The sequence below is a fragment of the Manis pentadactyla genome, chromosome 6 (genome assembly GCF_030020395.1).
Source record: "Manis pentadactyla isolate mManPen7 chromosome 6, mManPen7.hap1, whole genome shotgun sequence".
NCBI classification, from domain to species: Eukaryota; Metazoa; Chordata; class Mammalia; order Pholidota; family Manidae; genus Manis; species Manis pentadactyla.
This window is the reverse complement of record NC_080024.1, coordinates 35,433,908-35,449,197: the sequence shown is the minus strand read 5'-3', so window position 1 is coordinate 35,449,197 and position 15,290 is coordinate 35,433,908. Positions and strand designations below refer to the sequence as shown.

Genomic DNA, 15,290 nt, shown 5'->3' with positions numbered 1-15,290 from the left:
CTGTGATAATTGAGAGAATAACTACTATAAGCACATTTTAGATAATCTGAATGTCTTTATAACTAAGTACTGCCACTAACTCCACAGCTAAAAAATTTTGGTAAAGATTTCTGATCAGTCATATTCATACCAAGTAAAGACTAAATGTTACTGGAGTTTGCAAAATGAACCAAAGTTTCAAAGTACTTTAAAAAAAAGTGTTAAAGAACTCCACAACTGGTGTTGGCAAATATGGACAGCTACACGTAAGAGAATGAAACTGGGTAATTGTCTAACTCCATACACAAAAGTAAACTTGAAATGGATCGAAGACCTGAATGTGAGTCATGAAACCATAAAACTCTTAGAAGAAAACATAGGCAAAAATATCTTGAATATAAATATGAGAAAAATTTTCCTGAACACATCTCCTTGGGCAAGGGCAACAAAAGCAAAAATGAACAAATGAGACTACATCAAACTAAAAAGCTTCTGTACATCAAAGGACACCATCAGCAGAACAAAAAGGCATATGGGAGTATATATTCATAGATGACACATCTGATAAGGTGTTAATGTCCAAAATATATAAAGAGCTCACATGCCTCAACACCCAAAAAACAAATAACCTGATTAAAAACTGGGCAGAGGATCTGAACAGACACTTCTCCAAAGAAGAAATTCAAATGACCAATAGGCACATGAAAAGATGCTCCACATCTCTGATTATCAGGGACATGCAAATTAAAACCTCAATGAGATATCACATCACACCAGTTAGGATGGCCAACGTTGAAAAAATAAGGAACGACAAATGCTGGTGAGGATGCTGAGAAAGGGGAACCCTCCTACACTGCTGGTGGGAATGTAAATTAGTTCAACCATTGTGGAAAGCAATATGGAGGTTCCTCAAAAAACTAAAAATAGAAATACCATTTGACCCAGGAATTTCAATCCTAGGAATTTACCCAAAGAATATAATTTCTCAGATTCAAAAAGACATATGCTCCCCTATGTTTATCACAGCACTATTTACAATAGCCAAGATATGGAAGCAACATAAGTGTCCATCAGTAGATGAATGGATAAAGCAGAGGTGGTACATATACACAATGGAATACTATTCAGCCATAATAAAGAAACAAATTCAACCATTTGCGACAATGTGGATGGAGCTGAAGGGTATTATACTCCGTTTAATAAGCTCTGTGTAGAAAGACAAGTACCAAATAATTTCCCTCATTTTTGGAGTATAACAATTAAGGAAAACTGAAGGAACAAAACAGCAGCAGACTCACAGACTCCAAGAGAGGACTGGCGGTTACCAAAGGGGAGGGGTGGGGGAGGGTGGGTGTGGAGGGAGGCAGAGGGGGATTGAGGGTTATTATGATTAGTTTACATGGTGTGGGGGTGGTTGCAGGAAAACAGTGTAGCACAAAGAAGGCAAGTAGTGACTCTGTGGCATCTTACTATACTGATGGACAGTGACTTCAATGGGGTATTGGAGGGACTTGATAATATGGGTGAATGTAGTAACCACAATGTTTTTCATGTGAAACCTTCCTAAGAATGTATATCAATGATACCTTAATTTAAAAAAAAAGAAAACAAAGTAAATGTTTCCAATACTGTGTCCTAAGATACCTAAAAATGTCCTTAAGCCACATAAAGAAAACACAATATTCAAAAATGCATTAAATGACCTTCTTCCCATTACTCTCATTATTGCTAGCTTTTGGAAAGTAGGTTTTTTAAATTCTTCCAACTACTGCTTTTACAAAAATTTTTATCTACCTATCATATTCATTGTCAACAATTAGAACTTACTGTAATTTTTTTCTGAAATACTAAAATAACTCAGTTCTTCCAAAGCATTTATGTACAAACCTTCATTTGCAAAACATATTACAACTATCATTAATAATTCAGTCATTTACTAGTCATTACATCTATAGTGTACATACCCGGTGTGGTCTCATTGCTGGAGATACAGCAGTGAACAAGACAAGTCCCAGATCTTAGGAACCTTTGGTTTTATTACTTTTTTTAACCTAAGCTATTCGAGGTAAATCAAGATTCTCAGGTCATAAAGTTAAAAATAATAAAAGAGGGAAATTCAAGATGGTGGCATGAGAGGTGAGATGGAGAATTCCTCCCAAAACCACAGACAGTATGAAAATGTAGTTAATTGATACAACTAACCCTAAAACAACAACAAGAAAGAAGGCTGAACCAGACTGCACACAGACCTCATGAACAGAGCAGACCTCATGAAACAGGGTAACATATGAAAGCCTTAATCAAGCGGGACCGAAGCCCTTCCCCCACCCCAGCCCACCATCAGGAGGAAGAGAAACAGAGTGGGAAGGGGTGGAAGCCTGGGACTGCTGAACACCCAGCCCTGGAGGTCCACTTTGGGAGCAGAAACCTACACTGTGTGGTGCTCTGGATGTTGGGGAGCTCAGACAGGTGGAGTGCTTGAGAGACAGATTCTGGCCATTTGTGGAGGAGAGGATCCACACCCAGCCACTCTGAAGAAGGGAAAGGCAGGCATTCTGAGAGGCTTCGTAGCAGCAAGAGGGCTGTTGAAGGAGCGGGGTTTGCATGGAGTTTGCTGTGCGGAGGAGGGGAGAGCTGGACAAGGTTGTCTGGGCATGCTCTGCCCAGCTATTTGGGAACTTTGAGGAGCTTCAGAAGCCCCATCCCCCTGGCTGGCTGCTCAGCTCCGAGGCCCTCCACTGTGACACACAGCTTGCTGCACCTTCCTCCTGGCCTGCCAGCACTGGTTCACAAACCGGCAGTCACTGTGCTGGTGCCAGGCCAGCCAGAGGGAGGCCCCACCTACAACAGCTAGAGATGCAAAGCACAGAGGCTTACACCTGTGTGCTTGGCCCACTGGCTCTGACACCAGAGACAGGCACCACAGAAGGAAATCAGGAAACAGATCTTTCCTCCCCCCAGGCACCAGCTCCACTCCCCTACGACACCCAACTTCACTCTAGGGGCTGAGGAGCTCCAGAGACCAGAGCTTCTGGGCACTAGTGGGCACCACACAGAAATATGAAATGTCAAAAGAACATGGTTCAGACCAAAATCTCACAAACCCCAGAAAAAGGGTCAAATGAAACTGAACTCACCGATCTGCCTGAAAGAGAGTTCAAAATAAAAATCATAAACATGCTTATGGAGGTACAGAAAAATATTCAAGAACTCAGGAACGAATTTAAGTTGGAGATTCAATCATTAAGAAATTCTATATCTGAAATGAAACATACAATAGAGGGATTTAAAAGCAGATTAGATGTAGTAGAAGAGATGGTAAATGAAATAGAAATTAGAGAAGAGGAATACAAAGAAGCTGAGGCACAAAGAGAAAAAAAGAATCTCTAAGAATGAAAGAATATTGAGATAATTGTGTGATGAATACAAATGGAACAATTTTCATATTTTAAGGGTACTAGAAGAAGAAGAGAAAGAAAAAGGGATACAAAGTGTCATTGAGGAGGTAGTTGCTGTAAACCTCCCCAGTGTGGGGAAGGAGATAGTCTCTCAAGCCATGGAGCTGCACAGATCTCCCAACACAAGGGACCCAAGGAAGACAACATCAAGACATATAATAATTAAAATGACAAAGATCAAGGTAAAGACAGACTTTTAAAAGCAGCCAGAGAGAGAAAAAAAGATCACATATAAAGGAAAACCGATCAGGCTATCATCAGACTTCTCAACAGAAACCTTACAGGCCAGAAGGGAGTGGCAAGATATATTTAATGCAATGAAGCAGAAGGTCCTTGAACCAAGAATACTATACCTGGCAAGGTTATCATTTAAATCTAAATGAGGGATTAAACAATTTTCAGATAAGAAAAAGTTGAGAGAATTTATTTCCCACAAACCACCTCTACGGTGCCTTTTGGAGGGACTCCTATACATGGAAGTGTTCCTAAGAATAAATAGATGTGACCCAAGGGATAGAAAAAGAGTACAGAATATGATTCATAACATACAAAGAATGGAGGAGGAAGAAAAAGGAGGGGAAAAAAAGAGAGAAACTTTAGGTTGTGTTTGTAATAGCACACAAAGTGAGTGAAATTAGACTGTTAGATAGTAAGGGAACGACCCTTGAACCTTTGGTAACCTCAAATTCTAAAGCCTGCAATGGCAATAAGTACATACCTATCGATAATCACCCTAAATGTAAATGGTCTGAATGCACCAATCAAAAGACATAGAGTCACTGAATGGATTAAAAAAACAAGACCCGTCTATATGCTGCCTACAAGAAACTCACTTCAAATCCAAAGACATACATAGACTGAAAGTAAAGGGATGGAAAAAGATATTTCATGCAACTAACAGGGAGAAAAAAAGCAGGAGTTGTGGTACTTGTAACACACAAAATAGACTTCAAAACAAAGAAAGTAACAAGAGACAAAGAAGACACTACATAAAAGGGTCAGTCCAACAAGAGTATATAACTGTTATAAACATCTATGCACCCAACAAAGGATCGCCTACATATGTGAAACAAATACTAACTGAATTAAAGGGAGAAATAGAATGCAATGCATTCATTTTAGGAGACTTTAACACACCACTCACTCCAAAGGACAGATCAACCAGACAGATAATAAGGAAAGAGACAGAGGCACTGAACCACATATTAGAACAGATGGACCTAACAGACATCTACACAACACTCCATCCAAAAGAAACAGGATTACACAAAGAAAACGAAAAAGCCCACAAACACATGGAGGCTTAATAACATTCTCCTAAATAATCAATGGATCAATGACCAAATAAAAACAGAGATCAAGCAATATATGGAGACAAATGACAACAATGATTCAACAACACAAAATCTGAGGGACACAGTGAAGGCTGTGCTAAGAGGGTAATGTATTGCAAAACAGGCCTACCTCAGGAAAGAAGAACAATCCCAAATGAACAGTCTAAACTCACAATTAATGAAACTAGAAAAGGAAGAACAAATGAGACACAAAGCCAGTAGAAGGAGGGACATAATAAAAATTAAAGCAGAAATAAATAAAATTGAGAAGAATAAAACAATAGAAAGAATTAATGAAAGCAGAAGCTGGTACTTTGAGAAAATAAACAAAATAGATAAACCCCTAGTCAGACTTACCAATAAAAAAAGGGAGTATACACACATAAACAGAATCAGAAATGGGAAAGGAAAAATCACTACAGACACCACAGAAATACAAAGAATTATGAGAGAATGCTATGAAATTTATATAGTAATAAACTGGATAACCTAGAAGAAATTGACAACTTTCTAGAAAAATAATCTTCCAAGGTTGACCCAGAAAGAAACAGAAAATCTGAATAGACCAATTACCAGCAAAGAAATTGAATTGTCAATCAAAAAACTACCTAAGAATGAAACCCCTGGACCAGATGGTTTCACTGCTGAATTTTTTCAAACATTTAGTGAAGACCTAATACCCATCCTCTTTAAAGTTTTCCAAAAAGTAGAAGAGGAGGGAATACTCCCAAATTCATTCTACAAGGCCAACATCACTCTAATACCAAAACCAGGCAAAGACACCACAAAAAAAGAAAATTAAAGACCAATATCCCTGAAGAACATAGATTCAAAAATACTCAACAAAATATTAGCAAACCAAATTCAAAAATACATCAAAAAGATCATCTATCATGATCAAGTGGGATTCATCCCAGGGATACAAAGATGATACGACATTCAAAAATCCATCAACATCATCCACCACAAAAGGACAAAAACCACATGATCATCTCCATAGATGCTGAAAAGCATTTGACAAAATTCAACATCCACTCATGATAAAAACTCTCAGCAAAATGGCTCTATACCCAACATAATAAAGGCCATATATGACAAACCCACAGCCAACATTATACTTAACAGCAAGAAGCTGAAAGCTATTCCTTTAAGATCAGGAACAAAACAAGGATGCCCACTCTCCCCACTTTTATTCAACATAGTTCTGGAAGTCCTAGCCATGGCAATCAGACAGCACAAATAAATAAAAGGCGTCCAGATAGGCAAGGAAGAAGTCAAACTGTTCCTGTCTGCAGATGACATGATATTGTACATAAAAAACCCTAAAGAATCCACTCCAAAACTAGATCTAGTATCTGAGTTCAGCAAAGTTGCAGGATACAAAATTAATACACAGAAATCTGTTGCATTCCTATACAGTAACAATGAACTAGCAGAAAGAGAAATCAGAAAAACAATTCCATTCACAATTTCATCAAAAGGTATAAAATACCTAGGAATAAACCTAATGAAGGAAGTGAAAGACCTATACCCTGAAAACTACAGAACACTCTTAAGAGAAATTAAAGAGGACACTATCAAATGGAAACTCATCCCATGCTCTTGGCTAGGAAGAATTAATATTGTCAAAATGGCCATCCTGCCTAAAGCAATCTACAGATTCAATGCAATCCCTATCAAAATACCAACAGCATTCTTCAGCAAACTAGAGTAAATAGTTCTAAAATTCATATGGAACCACCAAAGACCCAGAATAGCCAAAGCAATGCTGAGAAGAAAGAATAAAGCAGGCAGAATTACGCTCCCTGACTTCAAGCTCTACTACAAAGCCACAGTAATCAAGACAATTTGGTACTGGCACAAGAACAGACCCACAGACCAGTGGAACAGAATAAAGATTCCAAATATAAACTAAAGCATATATGGTCAATTAATATACAATAAAGTAGCCATTGATATACAATGGGGAAATGATAGCCTCTTCAACAGCTGGTGTTGGCAAAAACTGGACAGCTACATGTAAGAGAATGAAACTGGATTACTGTCTAACCCTGTACACAAAAGTAAATTTGAAATGGATCAAAGACCTGAATGTAAGTCATGAAACCATAAAACTTTTAGAAAAAGTATAGGCAAAAATCTCTTGGACATAAACATGAGCAACCTCTTTATAAACATATCTCCCTGCGTAAGGGAAACAAAAGCAAAAGTGAACAAGTGGGACTATATCAAGCTGAAAAGCTTCTGTACAGCAAAGGATACCATCAGTAGAACAAAAAGGCATCCTACAGTATGGGAGAATATATTGATAAATTACATATCCGATAAGGGGTTGACATCCAAATTATATAAAGAGCTCATGCATCTCAACAAAGAAAAAGCAAATGAGCCAATAAAAAAATTGTCAGAGGAGCTGAACAGACACTTCTCCAAAGAAGAAATTCAGATGGCCAGCAGGCACATGAAAAGATGCTCCACATCGCTAATCATCAGGGAAATGCAAATTAAATCCACAATGAGATATCACCTCATACCCGTTAGGATGGCCAACATCCAAAAGACAAACAACAGCAAATGTTGGCGAGGATGCAGAGAAAGGGGAACCCTCCTACACTGATGGTGGGAATGTAAACTAGTTCAACCATTGTGGAAAGCAATATGGAGGTTCCTCAAAAAACTAAAAATAGAAATACCATTTGACCCAGGAATTCCACTTCTAGGAATTTACCCTAAGAATGCGGCAACCCAGTTTGAAAAAGACATATGCATCCCTATGTTTATTGCAGCACTATTTACAATAGCCAAGAAATGGAAGCAACCTAAGTGTCCAGCAGTAGATGAATGGATAAAGAAGGTGTGGTACATATACACAATGGAATATTATTCAGCCATAAGAAGAAAACAAATTCTACCATTTGCAACAACATGGATGGAGGTAGAGGGTATTATGCTCAGTGAAATAAGCCAGGCAGAGAAAGACAAGTATCAAATTATTTCACTTATCTGTGGAGTATAAGAACAAAGAAAAAACTGAAGGAACAGAACAGCAGCAGACTCACAGAACCCAAGAATGGACTAACAGTTACCAAGGGGAAAGGGACTGGGGAGGGTGGCTGGGAAGGAAGAGATAAGGGGGAAAATGGGGCATTGCGATTAGCACACCTAATGTGGCGGTGGGGGGGTGACACGGGAAAGACAGTATATACAGAGAAGACAAGTAATGATTCTATAGCATCTTACTACGCTGATGGACAGTGACTGTAAGGGGGTATGTGGGGGGGACTTGAGAATGGGGGGAGTCTAGTAACCATAATGTAATTCAAGTAATTGTACGTTAGTGATATCAAAATTTTTTAAAAATTTGTAATAATAATAATAAAAGGGGACATGGTAAGGAAAATTCAGGAACCACTGCATCAGTTTCTAAAGAAAGTTAGTGAAATATCTGAGGACATTTTGTTTAGACTTCAAAAATGGATATAGAATGTTCTCCACGTTCCCCTGCTCTGTCAGTTTAGTCTGTCTTTGCCTCTTCTGTGAAATGTTTACATTCTTTACTTTAGGCAATGGGATGACCAAATGCTGAGTGACGCCTGCAGATTGGTCCTGGATGAGATTTATATTCCACCAGCAGCTAAGGGTGGCATGGTAGAATACAGACGAACCCTCATCATCAGCTTACTCTTCAAATTCTACCTCAGAGTGAGGCGAGGACTGAATAAAATGGTGAATGACTTCTCTGGATTTCTGGGTGCCTTGACGTTCTGAGTGTTAGTCTGCACCGGAGGGACTTATCCTCCCCTTCCTGGTTTTGATAATACATGAGGGCACTGGGGATGGGGCTTCCCAGGGCGGTGCTTCCCAGCCTCCTTTGCTCTTATCCTTCCCTCTCCCTTCTCCTTCACTGCTGGGCTGAGGAGGGGACAACTTTTATAACATTTGCCCTATAGTTTGTGTGACAAATGTTAATCTGCAATATCAAGTTGATCTACAGTAGTGAAAAAGCCTTCAATAAATAAATTATAACACCTTTTTCTATTTTAAAGAAAATTTCTGTTAAAATAATACCTACTTTAATATCCAGAAAATGTGAAAGGCCAAAAATGAAGAGAAAATCATTTGTAATCCCATCACATATAGATAACCATTATTAATATTTTGGTGTGCATCCTTCTAAATTCTTCTTTATGAATGTGTGTACATATATGTCACACATATACATCTATAGAGCTTTTAATATATCTTGCTTATTTCATTTAGTAACAAACATCTTTCATTGCCATTAAGTACTCTTTAAGTGACATCATGACAATGGTTGCAGAGCATGTTTATGGATGGATGTGCCAGTTTTTAAAATTTATTCCTTAGTTTTGCACGTTTAAATAATGTCTAGCTTTTTGTTAACTGTTTTTTTCTTACATATCCTAGTTTAAAGTGATGTCCACATCAGTGTTGCTCAGAATTTTGTCCATGACTATGAGTGTTTCCTTGATAAGCCATGAGCTGACCCAAAAATGGCAGACATATGACTATACCCACATTTCTTTTATGGCTGAGAACTTTACTCTGTTAGTGCAGCCAGTCCTTTTTTTTATCATTTTTATTAACATTCTTTATTAGTATTACTTTAATATTTTACGTTGTCATATACTCTTATGTATTACAGAATATAGACCATATATAAATATATATTTATATGTAATATATTATTAAATATTAAATGTATGTATTTTAGTTTGCATTTCTAAATATTATATATTCTCTCACACAGTACATATTCTGTTATACACTCTTTAATTATAGAAGAACTCAAAATGCAGAGAAGCAAAACTTTTTAAATTAACAGTAAGCCAATATCCTACTATAATCACTCTTAATATTTAGAATATATACTTTCATATTTCTCTTTTCTTTATAAGAAAAAATGGTCATACTGTACATAAATTTTTTCACTTGAGTTTATTTCATGAACATTTTTCAATGTCAATAAATATATTCTACAAAATCATTTTTAGTGGCTGCAGAATATTTATCTTATGGATGCACCAAAATTTGTTTAACCTTTTCCCTAATGTCATATTTAGATTAATTCTAGTTCCTTTGCTATCACAAATAATCTGTAGTTAAACATCCTTGGATATTAATCTTTGTCTACTCCCTCAGTTGCTTCTTTGAGATACATGCCCAGAAGATTGGCTTGAATTTGAAAGCACAGCTTCCATTTAGAATGTACATATTTCCACCCATTCAAAAGGAGACTTTGTCATGAAGGGAAGTCTTCACGTCCTGAAAACATTCACTTCTCTGTATGCATAAGTAGATGTAGTTATTCTTCAAACAGCTACTGGCCTAGGGAATTTGAAGCTCGGGGCTCTCTCCCAGCAGAATATACATCTAATATCTGGGAGAACAAATTGGATGATCTATTTCTCCTTGTATTTTCCAAGCTAGTGACTCAGATTACAAAATTAAATGTGAAATAATCTTCTTTTCAGGATCCCCAGATGTTTCCCGATATCCCAGAAAAGTTCATGAGTGCTCTGGAAGATTTCCCCATAAAAACACCCCAAGGAATTGAAATGTTTCAGGTCAGGTCGTTTTTTAATCTGTGTACATGTGCAAAGGTATGCATTATGCATATATCTCCCTCTTTTCAATGACTATATTTTTTATTACCTGAAAAGATAAAGTCTGCTAAGCCAGCTGATATTTCCCATTGTCACCCACATAAGACTTGCTTGGTTGACCATGCTTTTATTCCCGGCTACACAAGGAATTAGATTCTGTGTACCCTTCCTTCACAGTTTTGTTGTTTTAAGTTTCCTCCTTTTCTCGAGATCTGACCCAACATTTACTACTGTAGAAAGCCTTCCCTGTGTTATTATGACCACCCTAAGTCTCCCAGGAACCTGTGTATTTTCCTTGCACCATGTTAGTTGTGAGCTCTTCTTTATTGCTATATGAAGTTGACCACATTATTTCAATGAATGTTTCTGTGTATTCTGATACCTCAACAAGATCATAGAATTGTTGAAGACAAGAACAGTTTTTTCCTTTCTGGAAGGTGAGTGGGTAGATTGTAACCAGAATGTATCCCTTACCATAGTACTCAATAGATATTTATTAACTTTGACTACAGATGTGGATACCCAATTGCCTATTGTATTTCTTGACTTGTGTAAGTAAGCCAGATGTATCAGACCCAGTTTGCAGTGCATGAGAATGTCTGGCAATAAAATAACTTGTTTTTTCATTAACAGTGTGTGGATCCCTACCAGTCCCCACAAGATCCAGTCGGCCATCCAGTCATGCACCAGTCAGCCATTAAACACACCACAGGGGAAGCTGTGTTTATTGATGACATGCCCCCCATTGCCCAAGAACTCTTCCTGGCTGTAGTCACCAGCACCAGAGCTCATGCAAAGATCATGTAAGGAAATAAAAGATGTTCCTATATATTACTGGAGTGCATTCACAATTTCGTATTAAAATTGGGAGTTTATTATATATTAAGTCAATTAAGAATATGCATTTCCTCTTCTGGATCTGTCATGTTTTAAGTATAGTTATGAAAGAATCTATGACCAAGAGTCAGAATACTTGCTAAATACTGGCACTTGTCACCACAGAATGCTGCCCCATGATTTGGTTATGAGGTCAATTACAGGTTTTCCCTGTGTTTGAGGAATCATTTATATTGTGCCCTGGACTTAACCCTGAAACTTTAACATATACTTTCAAATTTTCTCTCCTAGATCAATTGATGTTGCAGAAGCCCTGGCACTTCCAGGTGTTGCTGATGTGATAACAGCAGAGGATGTTCCCGGAGTTAATAATTATCAAGGAGAGGTTTTCTATGCCCAGAAAGAGGTATGTGATTTGTGTGCTTATTATTCAAAGGCTTTGCTAGAAACACCAAAACGATCATTGGCTATGACTATAATATCCATGATTCATGTTCACATTGCAAAAACTTTCAGGGGACCTATGACTCCACCTCAGTGGTTCTCAAAAGGGTTCAACCCTTTTGAAATTCTAATAGAAGCCACAAGCCTCCCCAAGACAGCTTCTAAAAGGCTGTGAAAGTCATAGAAGCAGTAGAGAGCGTGGGGCATTAAAAGAACCAACAGAATTTCTGGATGCCTGGATTCCTGTGTGTGGTATGGAAATGGTGAAGAACACAGGAAAAATTGTCACAAGAACCGAGTGGGTAAATGTAAGAATGTGGGAACACCAATGCTATGTTTTAGCTACTACAACATGTGGCTTTTCTGCAGGTAATTTGCGTGGGTCAGATCATCTGCACCGTGGCTGCTGATACCTATGCTCATGCGAAAGAGGCTGCCAAAAAAGTGAAGATTGCTTATGAAGACATAGAACCAAGGATTATCACAATAGAGGTGGTTAGGCCACTTCGTGTCTTCTGGAATGAGTAGGGTGGTATACTTTTGGCAGAATTCAACCCATAGGATCACAGAAATAGTATACTCTGGGCTCCATTTTACTTAGTTCAGTGTTATCTATAGTTTTAGAGTGAAGGCTCCAGCAATCTGCACCTCGAGACATAATGCTGAGAGTTTTCCTGCCTGGAGCTCCCATCCTTCCTTTGTCCACCTCTCCTCTCATGGCTTCTTGCCAACCCATGGCCTCAGAATACAGATAAGCAACACCAGAGGAACGTCCTTATGACCTCACACACAAAACTTGTCAGTGGCAAATCCAGAGCACTGTGAGACTCAAAGCAGCTGTAACACTGACTGAACTGCAGCTTGGGTCTCTGCCACCCTGCCCACTTCCTGTTCCCCAGTCAGCCTGGCCTCGTTCTCGTTTTGGCCCCTCAGCTTGGCTTCAACCTCCAGTTATTGCTTATGAGATGCCCTTGACTTCAAGTGATTTCCCCTCTCTTCTCTAACTGTCCTAATCCCAACCAGTTCAGCACCTGAGCATTTCCAACCCCACCAACCTCCTCCTTTTTGGCCTTCTTTATTATCTGCCCCACTCAACACAAAGTTGGCTCCTTACTACCAAATCGCCTTAGGTCATCCCTCAGCACTCTCAGGTGGAATCATGTTTTACAACTACTTGTCTCCCCTTCAGCTCCTCCTCAGAGCCCTGAGCAGAGCTAAGGAGTCCCCAGTTCCTATGACCCATTCTAACCCAATTTTTGCTGACTCTCTCCACTGCTCCAGTGGTCTGGTGTGTGAAGATTTGATAGAGCAGAAGCCTGGGATTTCAATGGGGGATAAATAGTTTATCAGAATGTAAAAAAAAAAAAACCAAAAAACTTGTTTTTGTTTTTGTTTGTTTTTCCCCTGCAGCAAGCCTTAGAGCACAATTCATTTCTTTCTGTTGAGAAAAAAATTGAGCAAGGAAATGTAGAGCAAGCCTTTAAAAGTGTTGATCAAATCATTGAAGGTAGGTGATCTTGGACAAGAAAAATGATGCCTCTGGAGTTTAAGATTCTAAATTCAACCATCTGGTTTGAGAAATACTGAAACTCTAAGGTAGAGCTTCTCAACTACAGGGTGATTTTTAAATCACAATTTTAAATGCATAAATGATAAGTTTACAGCCTGATGAGATTTTAAGTATGTATGAATCTGGGTAAATGTATTAACCACATCAAGACACGGGACATTTCCAGCATTCCAACATCCCAAAAAGTTTCCTCATCCCTTCTCTCAGTGGGTGACCCTCCCAAAGGTCTTTATTACTGTAGATTAGTTATTCCTGTTTTGAGCTTCATTTAAAATGGTATCACTTCTTCTGTACCTACTTCTTTTATGTATTCAACATTATGTATGAAAGATTCATCCATGTTGTTCTACACATTGGTAGTTCTTTTTCATTGTTCAGGAGTGTTCCATTGTATAAATATTCCACAATTTATTTATCCATCCCACCACTGATGATATTAAATAACAAAAATTCAACCAAGTACATTTTAAAGACCTAATTGGCTTTATTGATTGATTCATGAATCGGACAGCATCCCACCTAGCAAGCAGAGGGGAGCTCCATTGAGCTGCAGAAAAGGAAAGGTTTTTAAAGGTAGAGATGCAGGAGAAAAAAAGAAATTACCAGAGAATTCATTGTTTTCAGCAAGGTCACCCTCCAAAGGGGGAAAGGAGTCTATCAGTAAATTTCTTAGTGCTGACCAGGAAATTCCCTGTTAAATGGTTAAAGGTTATATTCTTGAGGGTCTGAAGCCACAGCTAATTTAAATAATAAATCTTGGTTTGCTGATGTAGTTTGTGGTTTCTTTTTAACAATAGACATTTGAGTTGTTTTTAGTTTGGACCTACAATGAATAGTTTCTATAAACAATATTATATGTATCTTTAGGAAGATAAGTACTCATTTCCAGTGGAATATATCCATGAGTAGAATTGCCAAATAATAGTGTTTTTTATGCTAACCTCTAGTATTTAATGCCAAACATTAAAATAAAAATATGTTTCCATTATATTTCTATTAGTAATTAGAAGGACTCCATTTTTCTGTTGTTTTGTCAGTGGTTTTATTTAATCTGATAGAGTAAGATCTCATTGTGGATTTAATTGAATTTCTTTGCTAAATTGAGTTATGATTTTAACAGTCTCATAGATTATCTTGAATTTTCTTGTATATTTTGTATACAATCATAGAGTGACAGTTTTATTTATCTTTTCCAATCCTGATACTATTATTATTTGCTTTTGTTTTGTTTTGTTTTGACTTACTGCACTGGCCAAGACCTAGTTAATATGATGTTTTAAAATATCAGAACCTAGATCCTTCCCCAGAATAATGATATCAGAACCTCGGAGTATGGGTCAGAACAACAGTACCTTTTCAAAAGTTTCCCCACGTGATTCTAATGTGTGTGCAGGGTTGAGAGCCACAGCTATCTTTAGGCAAGAGAAAATAGTAACTTGCACAGCTTCTATTACCTATTTATAAATAACTGGAATTAACAAGTGCTGTAAGCTTTCATCTTTTACTAAAACCTGGGAAAAATCTTCAGAATACTTGTTTCCCAAAGTGATTTAGTTTAGGCAGAAAATCTAGACTATCTCCCAGTTATAAAAAGAATTCATTACCTCTGAAAAGTCATTAGACGCAACCAGGAAAGTCGCAAGAGGTGCTCAGAGGCCTGGCAGTATCCACTACTTATTCCAAACATTATTTCCTCCATCATGGATTTCAAGAAAGAAAATCAAGGTTTTACAAAGTACAATATTGGGCTGAAGGTTATTTAATAATAATAATGATATCAGGCAACATTCATCAAGTACATGCTGTGTCAGACACCATACTAAGTATATTTCATGTATTATTTAATCCTGACAACAACCCTAAGAAATGATTATTATTATTAAACCTATTTTAAGATACCAAGTATTTGCTGCTTAATATTTAGTGTGCAAGCAGAATAACTCTGAGAATTAATATATCAGTAGCTCCATTTTACAGGTGAGGAAACTAAGGTTTAGAAATGTTAATAATTGGCCAAAGTCTCATACCCAATTAGCAGTCC

General features: G+C 37.7%; 1 protein-coding gene across 2 annotated transcripts in view; it reads left to right on the top strand.

Annotated features, from left to right (window-relative positions):
* The window catches only part of LOC118933577 (aldehyde oxidase 4-like), a 69,818-nt gene that overhangs the window by 33,986 nt on the left and 20,542 nt on the right, over window positions 1-15,290 (top strand). For both annotated transcript variants that reach the window (XM_057503712.1, XM_036928063.2), the window contains exons 15-20: window positions 8,335-8,497; window positions 10,267-10,359; window positions 11,032-11,201; window positions 11,527-11,641; window positions 12,049-12,171; window positions 13,090-13,186. In XM_057503712.1, coding sequence (XP_057359695.1) covers window positions 8,335-8,497; window positions 10,267-10,359; window positions 11,032-11,201; window positions 11,527-11,641; window positions 12,049-12,171; window positions 13,090-13,186 — 761 coding nt within the window. The remainder of the gene's footprint in view (window positions 1-8,334; window positions 8,498-10,266; window positions 10,360-11,031; window positions 11,202-11,526; window positions 11,642-12,048; window positions 12,172-13,089; window positions 13,187-15,290) is intronic.